This window comes from Eutrema salsugineum, unplaced genomic scaffold (genome assembly GCF_000478725.1).
Source record: "Eutrema salsugineum unplaced genomic scaffold, Eutsalg1_0 scaffold_8, whole genome shotgun sequence".
Taxonomy (NCBI): domain Eukaryota; kingdom Viridiplantae; phylum Streptophyta; class Magnoliopsida; order Brassicales; family Brassicaceae; genus Eutrema; species Eutrema salsugineum.
This window is the reverse complement of record NW_006256414.1, coordinates 4,229,785-4,250,930: the sequence shown is the minus strand read 5'-3', so window position 1 is coordinate 4,250,930 and position 21,146 is coordinate 4,229,785. Positions and strand designations below refer to the sequence as shown.

Sequence of the window (21,146 nt, the reverse complement as noted above, 5' to 3'; positions counted from 1 at the left end):
CCCCATTGTTGAGCATTTGGTGGTGTATCCCATTGGTGAGAAGCATGACACCATTTGATAACAACGTATTTGTATCTAATTTCACTATTGATTTCAAATGCTTTTTCAAAGGTTTTAAATAGTGTTAGGAGTTTTTATTACAGTTTTCCTATATTTGTAGTTTCAAGACTGTTTCAAAAAACTTAAGGAAAACATGATAAAATGGAGGAAATCCACATTTTTAGCTCAAAAGTCAAACCGTCAGAAGTTCAGTCTCAAATGAAGACCTTCTCACCTTCTGATCCAGCTCAAATTTGGAGACATTCCAGAGGACCCAGCTGAATTTTCATAGCATTTTACTTCGGGACAATCCAATGGTGCAATCAAAAGATATATGAAGATCAACTTGTCCCATCAAGCAGCCCGAAATTCAGCTGAACGCGGCAAAACACCTTCTGGCCGTGCCCCACACTTCTCACCCGCGGTAAACCATTATTTCACCAGTCTCCGAGAAATCTCACATGTGGTGCATCATAGCTCGGCCCCTAGGCCCAACATCAAACCCATTTTGTCATTTTTATTCAGAGAAGACCTAGAGAAGACCTAGAAGACCTTAGGACCTATAAATACATTTTTAGCAGTTCTAATCCGGTGTTTGCTCCTGTAATGAGTTTTTGAGCCACCAAACCTTATTTCTTAGGGTTAGGCGAAAGAAAGAGGGATTCTTCCCTTGAATCTTATCTATCTATCTTTTCTATTTCAGTTTATGCATCTTTCATATTTGTTTATCTTTTTCTGCATGAGGTTAGAGTCATGAACTAATCTCTGATTCTAGGATTGATCGGAGCTACGAGAGTGATGTATCAGATCGCCGTACATAGCTTGAGAAGAACATAGTCGCTGTATGAGACGAAAGCTACCTATAGATAAGATATGAGCAAAAACGAATTCAGTTCATTAGTGCATGATCTTACTCGCGGTAAGAGACGAAAGCTACTTGTCGAGTTTAGTGATTAGTTGGTTAAGGTGACAAGAGTTGGTTAGCCATATAAGTGCCTACTCTAGTTCCATGCAGATACTAGGAATAGATTAAGACATGCTACCTGAGGCTGGTCGGAAGATACTTATATATCGATTGATGTAAACAGGGTAAGTCTGCGTTGACCCCTATGAGTCTCTAACCCTAGTTTGAATCGAGCAAGATGCCTAATTTGAAAGCTGAGGATTTTTTGGACAATTTTCCCACACAATATTTATGACTAATATCTATTTAAACATCTGTAATTAACCAACAAAATATATCATATAAAAAACATACCTCTACACTTTGGTGTGAAAAATTTCCTAAAGTTATTTGTGAGTTTGGAGCTTGTCTTATTATGATGTCCAAGGCTACTGTTTTGAGACTTGATATTAAGCACATTTCAAGGACCTGGACAAAGATCAGCCTCGCTGATGACTCAAGTGCAACACTTGTCCGAGACATATCCTTGAGGATTGTAGACATATCCTTGAGGATTGGAGATTGCAGTGCCCCTATTGACTTCTACATAGTCAAGACCGAAGATGACTCATATCCAGTTATCCTTGGATGGCATTTTCTAGCAACTGCTGGAGCCATCATGGATTGGCCAAACCAGAGAGTTTCTTTCGAAAATGTCGACAAATACATCTTCTTCAGAGCTACTCCCTTCAAGAACAAAAGGAGGAAAACACCCAAGGACACATGCCTTTGAAGCAGATTAACTCTGGAGTGATTAAGAACCTGCAAAAAAAGAACAATGAGATCTCGAAAAAGACTTGTCCTAGGACAATATCTTCACTAGACTAAGCTAGCTTGATGGGAGACAACCTATTTTTAGGTATCTATCTATTTAGTTTTGCTTTCTGTTTTTATTAAAGTTTTGTTTTTCTTTTATCTTATACAGGCCTTAGTATGCATACAATAACACACAAAAAAAAGAAGAAGAAATAAGCTGACCACGGTCGCAAGCTTTACACCCGCAGCCAAGCATAGGCCGACCACAGCCATGACTATTTCACCTGCGGCCATCACAATTTCCACCGCTAACACGACTGTTCCACCTGCGGCCGAGCTTCATTGGCTAGCCCTGGCCACAAACACTCATACCTTGGTCCAATTCAATCCCCCATTAGACCAAGAGCCATCCTACATCAACCACCATCCACCATTCACTACAATACCATCTCCAAAATCATTGCACAGTCCATCTATCACCCCAACACAAGGTAAGTTTTATTTTTCTTCATGTTTTTAAATTTTTATATACTCTAATTCTCATTCTTGCCTGATTTATTTTCCACTGAGGACAATGTGATTTAGATATGGGGGAGGATTTCATCCCTTACTAACCATCTTTTCTTTCATGAGTCTATGCATCATGCATTTTTCTTTAAAATTTTCAATATTTTTTATTTTATTTTAAAACTTTTCAAAATCTTTTGATGTTTCAAAATGTGTTTTCAAAGTACAAATACACTTGAGGGAGTGATGACAAAAATCTATGATGAAATTAACGTGTTTGCTTCTACACCATTTTCTAGTAATATACTATGTCATAATTTGGTTATAGACTAGGCAGTAGCTAGAACATTTGTGATGCAAAGAACCCCATAGGAATTTAAATGGTCTAGGTTCTTGAATATGGAATATGGTAGCTCATTAAATGTATTAGATCAGGGAAACGAATCATACATTCAGGACTTCTTATCCTTTTTACCACTCTTTGCTGATCCTGAATGGCTAGTTTACTTTTAGCTAGTTTCCCACCTTATCCTATCTCTTTCAGACCACATGAACTCTTGTTTTTATATTGTCTTATATGCAGTTATGTGCAAAAATCTCAGAGAGAAAAGGAACAACATAGTTTTCAGTCACTAAAGAGAAGACTGTACTTTACTGGTGGAGGAGATTTCCCACAAGCATCAATAAATCCTGGAAACTCAAAATAAAAATGGTATATGTTCGCGACTTTAGACTCCTTCTCTTTTAAAAAGGCTTTCCCCCTTTCTAAAAAAAAGTTATATACATATAAAAAAAAAGAGGAAAGGAAAAGCAAATTGCCTAAGAGAAGTCTAAAGATATACTATAAGTTCCAAGGATTCTGTGGAGCATCATTTGAGAGAGTTGGATTTTTCTTAAAAAGCCGTAGAGAAAAGTCTAAGTTTGGGGGAGTTACAAAGAATATCAAAGAATATTTACAACACTTAGATAGCAAGGAGAAGTGACTGGAAGCTGTGAACATCAACATATCCATTTTCTCTTGCGATTTTGCATAATATCTTGCATCCTCCTGAAGCTAAAAGATAATTCTAAACATTTTAACTCCACTACTTAAATGACCTTTCCATTAACAAACACCGTCTATCCTAGATGATATGTTTCTTGAGAACTCATGCCTATACTTAATGAATGTAGAGAGCTAGTTGACCATAATTAAAGATATATGTTGCTTAGATTTTGAATGACGGACCCATGGACCAGTGTCATATTTGTTTTGGTGATAATTTTATATACTAAGTCATGGTAGGTATTTCGATGGTTACGTTTTAGAGGTATGGTCTCTGATAATTTTGAATTCCCTATGATTTTGGTTTTAAAGCTTTTTCCAAGCTTGGATCATGTTTTGTTTGAAGACAAACAAATGTTTAAGTATGGAAGAATTGATAACACCGTATTTGTACCTATTTTCACTATTGATTTCAAATGCTTTTCAAAAATTTTAATTATTTTTAAGATTTTTTATTACAGTTTTCCTATATTTGTAGTTTCAAGACTCTTTTCAGGAAACTTAAGGAAAAATATGACAAAATGGAGGAAATCCACATTTTTAGCTCAGAGTCCAACCGTCAGAAATTTAGTCTTAAATGAAAACCCTTTCACCGTCTGATCCAGATAAAATTTGGAGACATTCAAGAGGATCCAACTGAATTTCCAGAGCATTTTAGTTCAGGACAATCCAACGGTGCAATCAAAAGATACATGAAGATCAAGTTGTTCTGTCAACCAGCCCGAAATTCAGCTGACCTGAAGCAAAACAACTTCTGGCTGTGCCCCACACTTCTCACCCGCGGTAAACCATTATTTCACCAGTCCTAGAGGACTCTCATCCGCGATGCATCATAACTCGGCCCCAAGGCCCAACATCAAGCCCATTTCATCATTTCTTTTCAAAGAAATCTTAGAGAAGACCTAGAAGACCTTAGGACATAGAAATAGTTTTTTAGCAGTCCTAATCGGGTATGTGCTCCTGTAATGAGTTTTTGAGCCACCAAACCTTATTTCATCGGGTTAGGCGAAGGAGAGAGGGATTCTTCCCTTGAACCTTTGACCTATCTATTTCTTTTTATCTATATATCTTTTATATTTCAGTTTATGCATCTTTCATATTTTTTTATCTTTTTCTGAAACATGTTAGAATAGTTTAACAGTTAAGTTTTTAAGGATCCATCGAAGGGATCTATATGTTTGATTAGGATTGCTAGTTTTTCTCAACCATATTCTAGATCTCATCTCTTCTAAGTTGATTTTTCTGCATGAGGTTAGAGTCATGAACTAATCTCTGATTCTAGGATTGATCGGAGCCACGAGAGTGATGTATCAGATCGCCGTACATAGCTTCAGAAGAACATAGTTGCTATGGGAGACGAAAACTACCTATAGATAAGATGTGAGCAAAAACAAATTCAGTTCATTAATGCATGATCTTACTCGCGGTAAGAGACGAAAGCTACTTGTCGAGTTTAAGTGACTAGTTGGTTAATGTGACAAGAGTTGGTTAGCCGTATAAGTGCCTATTCTAGTTCTATGCAGATACTAGGAATAAAAGACATGCTACCTGAGACTGGTCGGAGATACTTAGATATCGATTAGGATAAACATGAGAAGTCTGCGTTGACCCCTTTGAGTTTAGAACCCTAGTTTGAATCGAGCATGATGCCTAATTTGAAAGTTGAGGATTTTTTTGACAATTTTTCCAAACAATATTTATGACTAATATATATTTAAACAGCTGCTATTGACAAAAAAAATCAAATAAGAAACATATCTCTTCACTTCAGTGTGAGAGTATGTTGAGAATTGTAGGAAAATGTTAAAGTGAACTTTTGAGTGTTTGAAAAAAGAAGAAAGTGACTTATTGATAATGAATTTGGAAACTTAAAAAAAAAATTAAAAAGAAAAAAGAAATGCAGAATTGGGCGGATTGGTGAGAAAATTGTGCAGCCATGCATGCTTCTTTTTTCTTCAGTAAATTGGTCAGTATGACTGCATACAGTTTAATATTAAAATAGTATTATATTTAGTTAGCCTTTTATATCATGAATGACAACATAAATGCAGTTCACCCCTTTTAACAGATGGTCTGCTTTGCTTACTCTAAATAGAAAATGAACTATTCATTTTTTTTTTTGCATTTTTGCATTTTTTCATTGAATGACTATTCATTTTATTGTTATTGTATTTTTATGTAAATAGAGGCTAGAAGCTCTATGGAAAAATCGTGGTTCAATTTGATGTTTTCTAAGGGAGAACTCGAATATAGATGCGAGCTAAGTAAAACAATGGATTAAAGACTTGAATTCTCGATGTAGCTGCTACATAGTTGGTTCTCATCCTTCAGAGACTACGAGTGTAAGAGGAGTATCCGTCGACAAAATGATCACCCTAAGATGATCATTTCTTTTTTTAATTGCAAGTATCTATTCTTTTGTAAGGAAAGCAAACAGTGCAAAGACATGGAAGGAAGTTTGCTTAGCTTGTGTTGATGTAGAAGAATTCCGATGGGCTCAAATATGTAGACTTAATAAGTGGATTTGACAAGCTTTTTAACAACTACAATAGTTAACGCAATAAAACCTAGGCTATTAGCTATAGCCGAACTAAACCATCATTCTTCTTTCAAATCCATACATCATTACCATTAAAAGCTTCACCGGATCCGACTTATTAAATGTTACCAACCTCGTCTACATAACAAACCCTCGTCTACATAACAAACCCTCGTCTAATAGATCTGCATGCAGATATTAATTCTCTACAAAAAAAAAACAATCCGCCTAGAACTGCTCTAACGCTTTGAATGGTAAACAGAGTAGATGCAGATAAAATGCATTTAATCTACATAAGTGACCATCTGCTTTTTTCTTTCACCATTCATGCATGAAATTATGTAGATGGCTTCAAATGGTGAACACATATCGAATAATGCAGATTATGTAGATCATGTAGTTAACGGAACAAATGCAAATCAAGCAGATTATGCAGAACAGATGCAGATCAATAAAAACATAAAACAAAAATAAAAATAATAATTAGAAAATAGAATAATATAAAAATTTAAAATATATTCTTTAAATTTCAAATATTACATATAGAAAATAGAGATAATAATTTGAAAGTAAAAATATGAAATTAATAATTTGAAATAAAATATAAAAAATGTGAATCACCTCAAAATGTTCCAAAATATTTCAAGTTTTAGTTTTAGTTTAGAAAGTAATAAATCTTTTGAAAAAAATTAATTTCCCTAAAATTGAGGGAATATATTTATCTAAAAATATTTATAACCAATAACGTGATTTTTGAAAAAAAATGAAATCATATTTTAAAATCTGCAAAAGGTAAAGATAGTTATGTAAAATTTATTAAAAGAGGAATGAACATTATTATCATGAAAATGGTTTTGGATAAGTAACAAAAAAGAGTAAATGCATGAAATAATAATTAATTTCAAAATTAAAAAAAAAAAGAAAAAAAAATGCAGAACTGGGTGAACATGTCCAAAAATGATGCAGTCCGTTTTTTATTCAGTATGAAGAGTAATATAGATATGTATGCAGATTATCATTTTTTATTCTAATTTTGATCTGTGTTTTTTAAGACATGAATGTTAAAAAAATGTAGATAATCTTTAAATGCAGTTACTCTATATTTTTGATGCATCCTATTCAAAGCCATAGATTTTATGCAGAACAAAAAATATTACTCTAAAACTACTAGATCTGCATACAGATATTTAGGCTTTGTATGGGTGTAGACAAAACACAAATCAACTGCATTTCAGGGTCATATGTATTTTGTGCATCATTCATGTTATCAGTAACACAATTAGAAAAAATAATAAATATCAACAATTTGCATGCAGATCAAAAGATAACATGTACAATGAAGAAAACAAAAATGCATAGAGTACATCATTTTAGGTCCAATTCACCAGTTATGCATTTTTTATTTTCTTTTTGTTTTTATTTTTGTTTTAAATTTTATATTAACATGTGCATTCACACTCATTTGAAGACATTATAAATAAGATAGTGTCTTTATATGTTATGCATTTATATTCACTTTTTTGCTACAAATCTCCAACAATTCGAAGAAATATTTTTCTAATTTTTTTTTGGTTAACTATTAAAACTTTAGTTTTTCCAGATTTTAAATTAGAGTTTATTTTAAAACTTTAGTTATGAGTCATAGATAATTTAAAATAGATTTCTATGTGTATGTATGATTTGATACTTATGTCTACATTTATCTGAAAGATTCTCAAAACCAAGGTATGTATTTTTTTCTTTTTCTTTAATATGAGATATAATAATAAAATAACTTAATTTTTTTTGGTATGGTGATATGTATAATATTTAAAGTTTAAATATATGATATCTATAACAGTGAATAAATTTAATGATTTTATTATTTTACTTTAATATTTTCTACATTTTTTTTAATTTGTACCATTTTGATAATTTTATATTATTTGAAAATAATATTTTAAATTATTAAATTTATTTGATCTGCATTTTTTCTGCATGATCTACTTGATTTGTATTTTTCCTGCTTAATTTATATTTTTTTTATCCGTGTCAGCATTTAAAGCCTTATTTTTTACAACTGAAAGAAAAACATTCCATTCAGAATTGCTTTGGTTTTGAATGGTACACAAGCCAAATAAAGCTAAACAAATAATGCAGATGAAAACAAAAATATATTTTTTTTTTAAATGCAGATGTTGGCGAAATGCAGATTTTTGAGCTGTTCACCCTCATTTGTATTTCTGTGATTTATCATGTATTTATGATCTGTATACAAGTTAATATATATTATAATAATATTTTTTATACTGCTTAAAAACTGTGAATGGAGAAAGAAAAAAAAGCAGATGGCCCCATCTGCAGATATTTTGCATTTAATCTGTTTTTCATTCAAAGCCTAACATTGGTGCTCTGAGTGCAGATCTGATTTATTTTTCTTTAATAATTTATTTTTGATCTGCTTTGATTGGTCTGCATTATATGATATGTATCACCATTCAAAGTTTTTGCCAAACCAGCTATAAAGAACTATAATCATAAAAACATCAACCCAAACAAGTTCCATCATATAACCGAATAATACATGTACTTACTAATTTTTAATATTTTAGTTTTCTTGCTATCAAGTTAAAACATATGTAATGTTATTACTTATTATTTTGTTTTAAAAAAAAAAAGAAATGGTGGTTTTGTGGTTGAAATGCATCCGCTATATAGATGATCCTTCCAAGTTCCAAGGAAACTTTTTTTTTGTTTCATGGGGTTTAGGCTGGTATTTTGTGCATGATTGAGAGATTGTGTGCATGTGGTGGAGTCTTCAAGGAATTGGAAACTATTGGATCATATTATATTATATTGAGCTTTATATGTAAAATGTCCCACATTGAAACTTGAGAGAAAATCTAAGTAATTTGTGATGTATATATTGTATATTGTATGTATAAGTTAATTATCGAATAAGAAAGCATATCCAGTATTTCTACATGGTATCAGAGCTAAAATCATCAACCTTAATTGTTTTGCTTTCTTCAGTCTGGACTCGAGTTTTTCTTTGCTTGCCCTTACTTTTTTCTGGTATCAACAGACTTGTTTTATTTGATAAAACATGGCTGCTGATGGTACTTTTGTTGCAGCGATTGGTGATTCCAGCACTAGCACACTTTACACCTTGTATTCCTCTGATAATCCAGGTGCTTTGATTACATTGGTGGTTATGACTGGAGAAAATTTTAATGAATAGGCGGAGGAGATGATGAATGCACTCCGAACCAAGAAGAAAATTGGGTTTATTGATGGCTCGATTGCTAAACCCAAAATGACAGAAACAGAGCTGGAATCATGGGTCTCTGTTAATTCCATGGTTGTTGGATGGTTGCGTGCTTCTCTCGTACCTCATGTTCGATCTTCTGTGTCTTTTATATGCAATGCTACAGTTAACAGGATACCCTGATTGGGTAACGGACCGTGGTGGACGTACTGGTGTGAGAGGAGCAAGCTCAGGAGGTCGCAGCTTGTCTAGTCGTGGCAGAGGTCAAGCGAATGTGGCTCACGCTACCTCGAGCAATGAATTGGTTTTCCCGGATCTCACACCTGAACAATGGAAGGCAATCAGAATGATAGCTCAAACAAAATCAGATGGTGATATTTCAGATAAACTTTCCGGTAAGGATCTTGGCGATGTTATTATCGATACTGGAGCTTCCATCATATGATAGGGAATCTCTCGTTGTTGTTTGATGTTACGAAAACTCCACCATGTTATATTGGTTTTTCTGATGGGAGTAAAATAATGTCGATTTGTATGGGCGTGTTACCACTCACAGATGATATTGCTCTTTACAACGTGCTTTATGTTCCAGCTTTGAATTGTTCTCTGATCTCGGTTTCAAAGCTCCTTATGCAGATGAAGCATTGTTTTGCGATGTTCACTAACATATTGTGTTTTTTACAGGACCGTTCTTCGAAGATCCTGATTGGAGCCGGTGAAGAATGGGAAGGTGTGTATTATCTAACTGATGTGGCAACAGTACGGTAATTTCTGATCAGGCTTTGTGGCACCAGCGTTTAGGAAATCCTGCTTTCTAAACTCTTTCAGTTTTGTCTTTTTCTATTGTTTTGAATTCTTCTAGTCCGAGTCATTATGAGGTTTGTTTTCGTGCTAAGCAAACAAAAGAAACTTTTTCTGGTAGTTTGAATAAAACAAAGGAATGTTTTGAATTAATTCTGTTTCGGATCCTTACCGAGTTGCTTCTACATGTGGCGCCTCATATTTTTTGAAAATCGTGGATGATTTTTCACGTTCTGTTTGAATTCCATCTTTTACTTGCCAAATCAGAAATTTGTCAAATCTTACAAAAATTTTGTGCCTATTCGGAAAAACAGTTTGGAAAACCTGTGAAGAAAATAAGAAGCGACAATGGAACTGGTGTAAACTGAAGAGATGTGAACCTCATGGCTTATGTGATGTTTCTTGGTGGCTCAAGACCTTAATAACCTCAGCAGTTTAGCAGTGTCTTTTTTTTTGGACAAAGAACAGTTTAGCATTTTCTTGGCTTGTAGAAGATAGTCTGATGACTCTGATCATCTCGGAAGACTAATGAACAAGAAGTTTCGGTGAAGTCTCTCTCAGCTGATGAATTACGAATATGCAAGGTCCGACCTTGTAGATTGGCCATTTATTTATTTATTATTATTTTTTTGGATGAATGTTAAATTGTATTCAAAACCCGAAAAATAGCGTTTCTACATTGTGAATGCGAGCTGTTTATGTAAAAGACAAAAGCAGTAAAAGATTACAAAGCTTCGATCATGTCCTTGGTCGTGACGCAAACCAGAGTTGCAGACCCTCTTCGTAACGAGAATCTCCCAGTAAGCGGATGGCACTGAAACAGTTTCTGATACCTTTGTCGATGACTCTGATTAGCATTGCAGCAGGCGTTATGCTTCTTCCATGCCGTCTTTCATTTCATTCTCTCCACAGTCTATAAATGGTGTACTGAAACAAATATCTTATGATGAAAGTTTTGAGTCGAGTTTGGTAAGAGGTCGAGATGATCCTCACCATATCTGTCCAATCCTCCGAGAAATCCTGTAGCAAGACTCCCCTTGCCAAATTCAACCACACCTGCTTTGAGTAAGGGCATGAGAAGAAAAGATGGCGGCATGTTTCCAATTGAGCATTGCAGAGAACACAACCAGTGGGTATGTTGGCATTCCAGTGTTGCGTTCGATCACCTGTGCTGAATCTATCTAACAGGGCAAGCAAGGAGATGAAACCAAATTTGGGACAATGGTGAGGAAACCAAATCCCTTTTGCCCAAGGAACTTTTTGCGACGAAGTTCACACCAAATCCCTGGTGGCTCGAGTGCTGAATTTCCGTTTGTAGTCATTTGCAGTGACTCTCCAGAGATACGTGTCCTCAGCATCAGCTTGGTATCGAGTCTTAGCTTGGTCTATTTCATCTTTCACCTTATTCATGACTATCATTTCATCATGAGTTTCCACCCCAAAATCAATCAATTAACTAATAAATGAATTGCACCAACGTATTTTATATATTATTTGATGTCAACTCTTATTTTAAATATGGGATTTAGGACAGCAACATTGAAAAAAGTTGTAATGGGTAGTAAATGGGTAGCATATTGAGCTTCTTTTCAGCCGTACTTTGAGTAGGCTTTGATCGAGTTGATAAATTAACAGAATCTGTTAAGAGTTTGACATTGAAAATGATAATCTAGTATATATGTAAAATGACCTGCTATTTCTAATCTAGTCATTACTAATCAATTTAATTTGGTTTTCAGCTGTAAAGATATAAACAATCACTTGGTTATTGAGACGAAGTCAACCGAAATGTCAATAATCGATCCAAAAATGTGAATCTCATCGGGGATGAATCATGAATGTAACATAAGATATTGATCCGATAAAATTTGACGAACTTATTCTTTAACAAACAAACAATCAAATACAAAAAGCATACAAATCAAACACACCAACTTGTAAAACTAATATGGCTATTTCGAAAGGTTTTGAAAATCCAGGGATTCGTCATTGTAAATATCCCACCATTTCTTAACTAACAATTTGACGTCTTCTCTGTCCATGTAAGCTTCTTCTCCTGTAAACTTCCATGGCTTGGATCCCTATCATTTTATAAAAGATAAAAAGGATTTAAGTTTCCGAACCAATTAAGAGAGGTATGTAAGCAAGAGAGTGTACTTACAGGCGCACAATAATGAATAACCTTGACTCTCTCCAGCTCCACATTCTCCGGGTGGCGCCAAAGCACAGACATAAGCAGGTTGTAAACTAGTGGGATTGGCTTAAAATCTTTCTCAAAGAACACATTGAGAAAATCCTGCCAAAGTCCCCACATACCAAAACCATCATCATATATCATATGAACTTTTAACTCAAAACCAAATGACAATAAACAGAACCGCTCATATATTGTATCATATAAACCAATCTATCTAGATGCTATAACTTACTTGTTCTGCAAATGCTGAAGGTGGTGTGATCTTGAGAGCTTGGAGGAGGCTCTCATAAGTAGAAAGGTTAGGCTCAAAAACAAACATCCCGGCGTTGTAGTAAGGAGGAGGAGGAGATTTCATCTCGGCCGGCCACTTCACCTTTTCCGGACACTGCTGGCAATACCCGATTGTGTACTGTGGTGTGTGGCTCCATGTTTTCTCACAGAAACAGCCTATCACGCCGTGCAAGTATCCGTCGGGCAAATCAAATAGCTCGTCTATATTGTCGTAGACTTGAATATCGGCATCCAAGAATACCACCTTGTTGTACTCTTTAAACTGCAAGTTTTTTTAATAAATGGTATATATAGTAGAAACTTAGATTTAACATATCTTAGAAAACAATGACTTTGTTCTTCTTGAAAACATTGAGATGCTTACATTCCAAATACGAAGCTTGGAGTAGTTGATAATGTAATAATCCCTTGCGTATGAGACTTGGTCGTTCGGAGGATAGACAGGCTCGATCTCGCGCAATACACAGCCTTGAGACCTTAAGATCTCTCTATGTTCCTCAGGAACATCAGGCAACATAGCAACAACAAGAGGGTAAGCACTTTTCACCTTCCGCAAACCCTTTGCTAGTCCCACCACGCCCTTCACGTAGTCTCCATTACCTGCCAAAAATGTCACGTAGGCTCTTTCTTGATGCACCTTCTCGGAGTCCATGGAAACATCATGGATCATTTTGATCAAGTAAAAAATGGTGGGGCAGATTTTAGAAGAGAATTAGAAACATGAGGTGGTTTCTTAGTAGTTTCTATTAAAGTTACCACAAACTTTTGATTAAATAGGCTTCGAACGAAGGGTAAATCCGGAACGAATTATCAATGGTCCCCTTACATTAAGATTATTAAAGCATTATTTAGCCAACTTATAAGCTTTATGTTTCGGCTAATCATGGGTGTGATGTAATTACGGAAATGAAAGCTAAGAAAAATCAAAATAAGTTTTATATTAAAACGAAGTGGTAGAATTTTTTTCGTTTATTTGGAGAACTGGTATACGCAAATTGTGAAAACCTTTTTAAAAAAAAATAAAAGCCATACATGGTTACATCAAATGTCAGTGGCTAGACCTTTCTGTTTTTTGAAAATTTCCTCAAATTACCTTTTTAAGCCATTATATATCAAAACAAATCAATATTCCTTTTTGGGTAGGTACTGTATTAAGTTATTAACGCATGATACAAAATGTGCCGATATAATTAATTTTACATTATTAAATAACAAAACCAGCTGTCTCTTATCAAAATACCATTCTCAAATGACCTCTTCGCCAAAGTATATTTTATGGCATCAAACTATATGCTCAGCTACTTATGACATGCAATTATGTAGTACATGATTTCATGATGTGGTTCTTTTGGATCGAGCTCTTAAAGATTCTACAATGTCAACTTCTTGTTGGAGGCTTGATAATTCTGCTTGTTATATCGTAAGCGAGCATGTAATTCCTAAATACACATTCTTGGTCTTTAACTTATGTGGGTGTACTCCATATGGGTCTTCTTTCTCTGATTTCGTATTTTATATATACTAAGAGCTCAAAGGCAAAGGCAAAGCTCCATCTGTATCTCTTCCAATACGTGTATTTTTCTGTGTCTGAATTATATCGAATTATATATCCAACAATTTATTAGTCAATTCATAATTTGTAAAGGGTTTTAGTTTCTAGAATGTAGCTGTAAATTGTCATATTTTCAAAACAAACATCCCTACAGATCACACTTGATCGATTATCGATAATATGTTTGGGTTTTTTCAAACAACACAATATATATAACATAGAATTTTTATACATGTAAAGTATAAACTAAAATTTTAAATACACGTGAAGCGCAAGCAAAGTTCTTATCCCTTATTGGAAGAGATTGTGCTTAGCTCATTAGATCAAAACGTATGAAGTTACGTATGTTCATTATATAAGAATGTAGTGAGACGTTGAATTTCGAAACGTTTTTGTATAAACTAGTTATTATAAATTGCAAACGTGCAGAATGGATTGGAAATAGCTTTTTAATTTTTAATTGTTATTATTCTAGCTTAATATTGTAAATAGTGCATATGTACTTAGTGTAAGTACGTGTTTAAAACATAAAATATGAAAAAGCTACATACTACAATTAGCCCTAAGTTGTCTAAATCCTTCAGTTTTTTAGATGGCCACAGTTTTGTAGTTAGCAGGTTTAATTTGGAATGTTACACAAATTCACAACAGGCTCTTTCCGTATGCGCCTTCTCTTATGCATAGATAGAGACCATGGGAATTTCAAGGGTCATTTTGATCAAAGAAAAAAAAAAGGGTGGGTTGGATCTGATAATTTAAAATGTGAGGCTATTTCTGATGAAGATTGTGTTGCCAACTTGGTTACTTTGGGCTTTGGTTTCTGAGTATTCCTATGAAAACTACCACAAGAATTTGATTAAATAGGCATGAATGGGTAGTATATTATATCAACCAAGTGATAATGAGTTAGTGGTTCCCACTTGTTGAAGAATTGTTATGTTAATGTAGGCTAGAGATCGATTCATCAGCCCGCAAGCGTGGAATTTTTATATAACCACTCTTATTTAGCCAGTCAAAATAATGTTATGTTTTAAATCCATTAAAATTCTTGTGAGTGAAGTACTCATGGCTACACTTATCTTGAAATGATTAATCTCGTGTAAAATCCATTGGTTATTAAAAAAGGTCTAGTTTACTGGGATCTCGGACTCTCGGTAAAATAGTCTTTCGATTACACTAAGGAGATATAATAGGCGTTCCATGAGTGTGGGAATTAAATATTAAAAACATAATGGAATTGGTAATACAAAGTTTATATATAAAAAAGAACATTTAAACGAAAAAGACATCATCATCAAGTGGTTGGTAAGAAATGGTAAAGTCATATGGTGAGAGATGTTTATAACCTAGTCAATGATCAAATGGATTAAGAAACTGTAGATCCAATTAATTCGATTGGTCTAGCTTCCGAGCATACTAAGTGATAGAAGCGTTCCATAACTGTGAAATTAAATATTAAAAATAAAATAGAAATTTTGTTCATAGTTATTGGATTGAGCTTTCCTTGATACGGATGGACGAAAGATACACAGCCGAACCACATCAAGTGATTATAATCAAGTGTCTTTTTGCCGTCACATCAGCCTAGAACTGGCTTGGTATTTGGTGAACTGGTTTAGACAACATACTTCTCACTTTTTCCATAATTGTTTTATTTTAAGGATTCGTTATGATAACTCCATTCGTTGTGAAGCGTATTTGTATGTTTGAATGTGATATTATGAAACTAAAATCTTTACCAATTCTCAAATTTTTCACCTTTGTACTGACTGATTCTCTATACCAAACTGTTTCAGATGAAGATTGTGTGCCAACGTGGTTACTTTGGTCTTTGGCCTCTGAGTAGTATATTTGGAAGCTATCACAAAAATTTCATTAAAAATAGGCGTGGAAGTGTAAATCATTGCTATCACTGTGAAATGGTCTTTCGATTATACTATAAAGCCATACATGCGTTCCATGAAGGTGGGATTAAATATTTAGAACATAATGCAAAATCGTAATATAGTAATATGGTAAGAAATGTTCATAACCTAATGATCAAATGGTTTTAGGACCTTTTTAAATCAATAATTAGAATCATTAAAACGATTTTTCAATGTTAAAAATAAAACGACCAAGACACATATCTATTGGTTTGGGATAGTGACATAGTGTGGAGTAGATAATAAAAATAGAAACATATGATAAAGATGTGTAGACAATTCCACAATTTAATTATTCAACCAACCAGTCATTGCGAATTGGCCATATAAAATGCCGTTTTCTAGCGACTAGATACTAGGTAGCTCATGTATTTAAACCATATTTATAACTAAATGTTTAATTCATATAATTTAGTCCATTTTTTATTCTTAGATTTACAAGTCCATACTTTCGTTCGAGTTCGTGTCCGTTAGTAATTTTCACTAGATGAAAAGGTCTTTGTTATTGGTTAAAGGCTAAAAAAAGGCTTGGTCAAGTAGAACAATTGTTACGAAAGGTCTATGTTCCAATAAAAACGACAACAATTCAATAAGAGTGGACAAAAAGTAATCTAGATTTGGAAGAAAAAAAAAAATTTTAAGCCTTAAACATAGGAAAAGTCATGAAGACTTAGGCCCTGTTCATTTTTTTTTTATCTAGATGCATCTAGATTTAGCATTTAGATCAGCATCTATATACAACATCTAGATACTATGTGTTTTTGAAATTAGCTTTTGTATTAAAATGCTATATCTAGATACAAAATTGTTCGTTTATGAGTTTAGAAAAATAGTTGGATACAAAATATACCAAGTGACTAAAAATGACATACTTTTAAATTATTATTTTTTATTTATAATCAAATTAGTTTTATATTAGAATAATTTAAAATTATTTCTAAGTGATATTTTTTTGTATCAAATAAAGTTTTAAAAAAACATGAAAATTTGTTTTTTACATTTTTTTACGGAAAACATGATTTTGCATATTTGATGGGAAAATTGTTTTTACTAGAATTTTGAGTTTTTGATGGAAAATTGTGATTTTGCGTTTTTGGTGGGAAATCGAAATTTTGCATTTTTGGTAGAAAGTCGAGATTTTTTATTTTTGGCAGGAAACCAAAATTTTTATTTTTGGTGGAAATTCGTGTTTTTACGATTTTTGGTAGAAAATGAAATTTTGCATTTTTTCGGGAAACTGAGATTTTTGTTATTGGTGGGAAATTGAGATTTTGTGTTTTTGGCGGAAAATCGAGATTTTGCGTTTTCGGCGAAAAACCGAGATTTTCCATTTTTGGCGGGATACCGAGATTTTATATTACTGGCGAGAAACCGAGAATTTGCGTTTTGGCGGGAAACTAAAATTTTGTGTTTTTGGCAGAAAATCAAGATTTTGCGTTTTAGCAGAAAATTAAGATTTTTTTTTGTTTTTTTTGTGGAAAATTGAGATTTTTTGTTTTAGCGGGAAGTCAAGATTTTTTGATGTTTGTGGAAAATCAAGATTTTGCGTTTTTGATAAGACATTTTTTTGATGAGAAATCGAAATTTTGAGTTTTTTGGCAAAAGATCGAGATTTTGCGTTTGTGGCGGGAAAACGAAATTTTGTGATTTTTGAGGAAAATCGAAATTTTGGAAAAATGAGATTTTACGGTTTTAGCATAATTTTTAGTTTTGGTCAGAAAGATTTATTAATGATGCTTATGAATATGTTATTGTGAGGAATACTTTAGTCTTTTAGTTTTTGAGATACTAGATTCGCATTCAGATTCTATATTTTTTAGCATCTCAAATATTTATATTTGAGCATTTGCATCCAAATTCAATATTTAAATGTTAGTTTTAAAGTATCCAAATAAATAATATTTGAACATTTGCATCTAAATGCAGTGTTTGGATGCAAAAACGAACAGGATCTTAGTCTAAACCATGTGCAACGGGATTAAACGCTTTTCATAAGCACTTATTACCACAACCTCGTTTCTATATGTTAATACGTAGATACATATGTATTTTAATTTTTTTCTGAATCGTTTCAATTTTATCGAATGTCTTCTTCGAAATAACAGAAGAAGAATTTGACAGCTATATTAATCAAAGCTCAAACCTCTAAAATTAACAAATTTTATTAATTATCTTAGTTAATAAATATGAGATAAATTAATAGTAAAAAAAAGTATATGAAAATGGTCCAAATATTTTGCTACATAAAATTTTCTCGATATATGCTTCCTATTAACCTTTAAAAACTTTACTGTGGATTTTTGTTTGAAGAGTGCTGGAGCTTAAGAGTGATTCCTCAAGTCAAGTTATGTACGCATATTTGTTTATTCTTGGTTTGATACATAATCAGTTAATCACAACACATCTATAAACCTAAAAAGCATCTCCAATAATTGATTACCATCCAACCAACGAAAGCAACCTCAGATCAATAATACATACTTTATTCACTTGCTCAATATTTTTTTGCCCAAAAAACATAGTTGAGAATATTTAGAGTATTTACAACACACAAAAGCACATAAAACAGTTCAAGTCTGGACTTGTTGAGATCTTCCCCACCCAACCATTGATGGGCAAGCCTTCCTGTGATGGCATTGGTGACCTCCACAAGAAGTGAGCTAAGGAAGAAACCCATTCCAGTGGAGCACCACCCCAAAGCTATGCTTATGCTCCTCATGCTCGCTGGAGCTTCTCTATAGAAAAACTCTTGCATCCCTCCCAATGTCACTATATCCGAAACATTTAGCATGAGATACTGAAACAGTAGCCAGAAAACCGATATCTTGAAGTCGTTGTGAACCGCCTGGTATTTTCTTTTGGCTTCCACAATGGCTGCGACCGCCATTGAAACAGAAGATAGAGCCAGACCTAGTCCAATGCGTTTCAAAGCGAAGCTTGATGTTTTGTTGATCCTTTGGCTGAAGAGTTCGTATAAGGGTATGAGAGTGAGAATGAAGATGATAGAGATGACACTGAGGGAAGATACGGGGATCTCAAATGAAGGAGAGATTTTTCTATCCATGGTCATGCCTTGTTGCACGGTGAATGTCAATAGTTGCGCCACGCAACAGTTCATGGCTATCGTGCTTCCAAAGATTGGTAGGAGACCGAGAAATGTTCTTGTTTCTTCAACCTGTGTTGCAGAAATGTTTTTGTTCAACAATGCTTTATCTAAAAACCTGAAAAAAATAGGTTCACATATAAAAATCAAATATTCAAAATCAATTCCAACCTTGATTAATTAGTACTCTTATATTTTATTTAGCACCACATTACTTAACACTAGAAGACAAATTTAAGGCCAAACCTTTGCAAAATGCGCTAACTTTGTAGGGTTCCTTGAATAGTGTTTGAGGCACAAAGAAGATTGAATAACAAAAATAAGAGACAGAAAAAAACTTAGGAGACTTACTTTAACTTGTTGTGATGAATGTTGTTGTTGTTGTTGTCAGTAGATGTAAGACTTTGCATCATCTCAACATCCAAAATAGACCCATTTAGGTTTCTTGCAGCAGAGATAAACACGTTTGCAATCCTTGTCAAGGGACTCCCACTAGGAAGTTTTAGTCGATACAATTGTAATCCTGCTGCGAAAATACATAGTGCAATTGCTAGAAGCAAGATTGAAATATTGAAAATATCTTTGATCCATGCCATAATGGTTACGGCCATGAGCCATCCAAAGCATATAGAAAAGTAGTACCAATTGAAGAACTTTGAGATGAGACTCTGGTGTCTACTATCAAACTGATCGCCTCCATGGGCAAGCAAAGAGGGCCTAGTACCCCCCGAACCAATAGCGATCGCATAAACTCCCGTGTAAAGAACTGTTGATTGAAGAGTCGAAGGCGATTTATTTCCATCGGGTTGTAGACTAGGGTTATGAGCTTGAAATGTCAACACAAACAAACCCTATAAAATGATCAACTTTGGTTAATTGGAGGATTGTTTCACTTTCATATACAAGTTTTGATGGAGTTTTTTAATTACCATGATTTCAATGAAACAGAATATTATGAAAGTAGTGGAGCGAGTGAGGAAAGAGTCCGCCACGAAACCACCGAAGAGGGTGAGTATATACGACGTTCCAATGAAATTTGTCACCATATTTGCTGCTTCGGCTGATGAGTAATGCATTGCTTTCATGAAATATAAGACCATGTTGTTTCCAATAGTTATGGACACCATCATATGTAGCATCTCCACAACTAAATTTACACCAAAGTTATAAATATCATGACGGTTTAAAATCATAATTATTCAAAAAAGTAAATTTTCTAAGTTTTAAGAAAATTCACGACGAGCAAAAGGAAAAGATTTACCACAAGCAATCGAGGCAGGTCTAATCCCACCATGTTTGCCAGGAATTGTCTCTTTTCCTCTCCAATCTTCAAACTTCTCTTCCATCTCATTTTCCATCCTTACTGTTAAATGGACTTTGAGTGTTTGATATGTATGTGTTAAATTTAGATTTGGTTTTGAAAATGTCCGAAGTAGACCTCTTTATATTTTACGAAACGTTTTTACACAAGTCCAATCAAAACAAGAAGTTACAGTATATATAAGAAGTAAAACTAATAATTATGAAATGATAAATTTAGATTGTTCCTAAAAAGTTTGAGATACGAGTTTTAACCCATATCCCCCAGATGTCAAAATACCATATCTTATGATGTTAATTATCACAAAGCTCTGTATCTTTATCCAATTGTGAACATGTATTTAGATTTTACATTAATTATTATATCAATTTAAAATGTCTGATATCATTTTTATAGGATTAATCTTTATCTTTGTATACACTAAAAATGTTTGACATGGATGTATTTAATTATATATAACTCTGAAATACGATAAAAAAAATTTCAATCTGATTAAAGAGAGGTCATAAGGTAAACTATCAAGAAATTTGATCTATATCTATATAAAATATATATATATATATATATATATATATATTCACATCATTTTTAAATCTGTTGATGTCATCGAACGTTTACCATATATTCAATAACACCAATTTTTTATAACTATATAAATTCACGTGAAAACCTCCTTAACCTGTTGGTCACGGTTCACTAATGGTTTACACTCGGAGATTCGGAGTTATAGAAAATGTGACTTATTGCAGATTAATGGAAGTAAAATTATATAGATTTATAATATGGTGAAAGCAGAACCGTTCGTTCGTTGTGGTTCAACGTGTCAAACGTAAAACTGCTGGTATGAACATAGTGCAAGCAGAACCATATGTTTTAAATC

At 33.5% G+C, this 21,146-nt stretch overlaps 2 protein-coding genes across 2 annotated transcripts; both read right to left on the bottom strand.

The window, feature by feature from the left end:
- Positions 1 to 10,818: 10,818 nt before the first annotated feature.
- On the bottom strand, positions 10,819 to 13,035 carry LOC18009594 (galactinol synthase 4). Its single transcript, XM_006392103.2, has 5 exons — positions 12,730 to 13,035; positions 12,307 to 12,627; positions 12,039 to 12,173; positions 11,843 to 11,958; positions 10,819 to 10,855 (listed from the first exon to the last, which is right to left on the bottom strand). The coding sequence occupies exons 1-5, from the start codon at positions 13,033 to 13,035 to the stop codon at positions 10,819 to 10,821; spliced, it is 915 nt and encodes a 304-aa protein (XP_006392165.2).
- A 5,301-nt stretch (positions 13,036 to 18,336) lies between these two features.
- LOC18009566 (protein NRT1/ PTR FAMILY 4.2) lies at positions 18,337 to 20,303 on the bottom strand. Its single transcript, XM_006392102.1, has 4 exons — positions 20,207 to 20,303; positions 19,875 to 20,092; positions 19,297 to 19,796; positions 18,337 to 19,063 (listed from the first exon to the last, which is right to left on the bottom strand). The coding sequence occupies exons 1-4, from the start codon at positions 20,301 to 20,303 to the stop codon at positions 18,337 to 18,339; spliced, it is 1,542 nt and encodes a 513-aa protein (XP_006392164.1).
- Between the last annotated feature and the right edge of the window lie 843 nt (positions 20,304 to 21,146).

What these genes read in the sequence shown, in the direction of transcription:
- LOC18009594 (XM_006392103.2), bottom strand. Translation starts at nt 13,035, where the DNA reads ATGATCCATGATGTTTCCATGGACTCCGAGAAGGTGCATCAAGAAAGA. An exon ending in CCAAGCTTCGTATTTGGAAT is followed by an intron (nt 12,628 to 12,729) that starts GTAAGCATCTCA and finishes AAAAACTTGCAG; the next exon opens with TTTAAAGAGTACAACAAGGT. An exon ending in CTTCAGCATTTGCAGAACAA is followed by an intron (nt 12,174 to 12,306) that starts GTAAGTTATAGC and finishes GGACTTTGGCAG; the next exon opens with GATTTTCTCAATGTGTTCTT.
- LOC18009566 (XM_006392102.1), bottom strand. Translation starts at nt 20,303, where the DNA reads ATGGAAAATGAGATGGAAGAGAAGTTTGAAGATTGGAGAGGAAAAGAG. An exon ending in ACCTGCCTCGATTGCTTGTG is followed by an intron (nt 20,093 to 20,206) that starts GTAAATCTTTTC and finishes GTGTAAATTTAG; the next exon opens with TTGTGGAGATGCTACATATG. An exon ending in ATTCATCACAACAAGTTAAA is followed by an intron (nt 19,064 to 19,296) that starts GTAAGTCTCCTA and finishes TATTTTTTTCAG; the next exon opens with GTTTTTAGATAAAGCATTGT.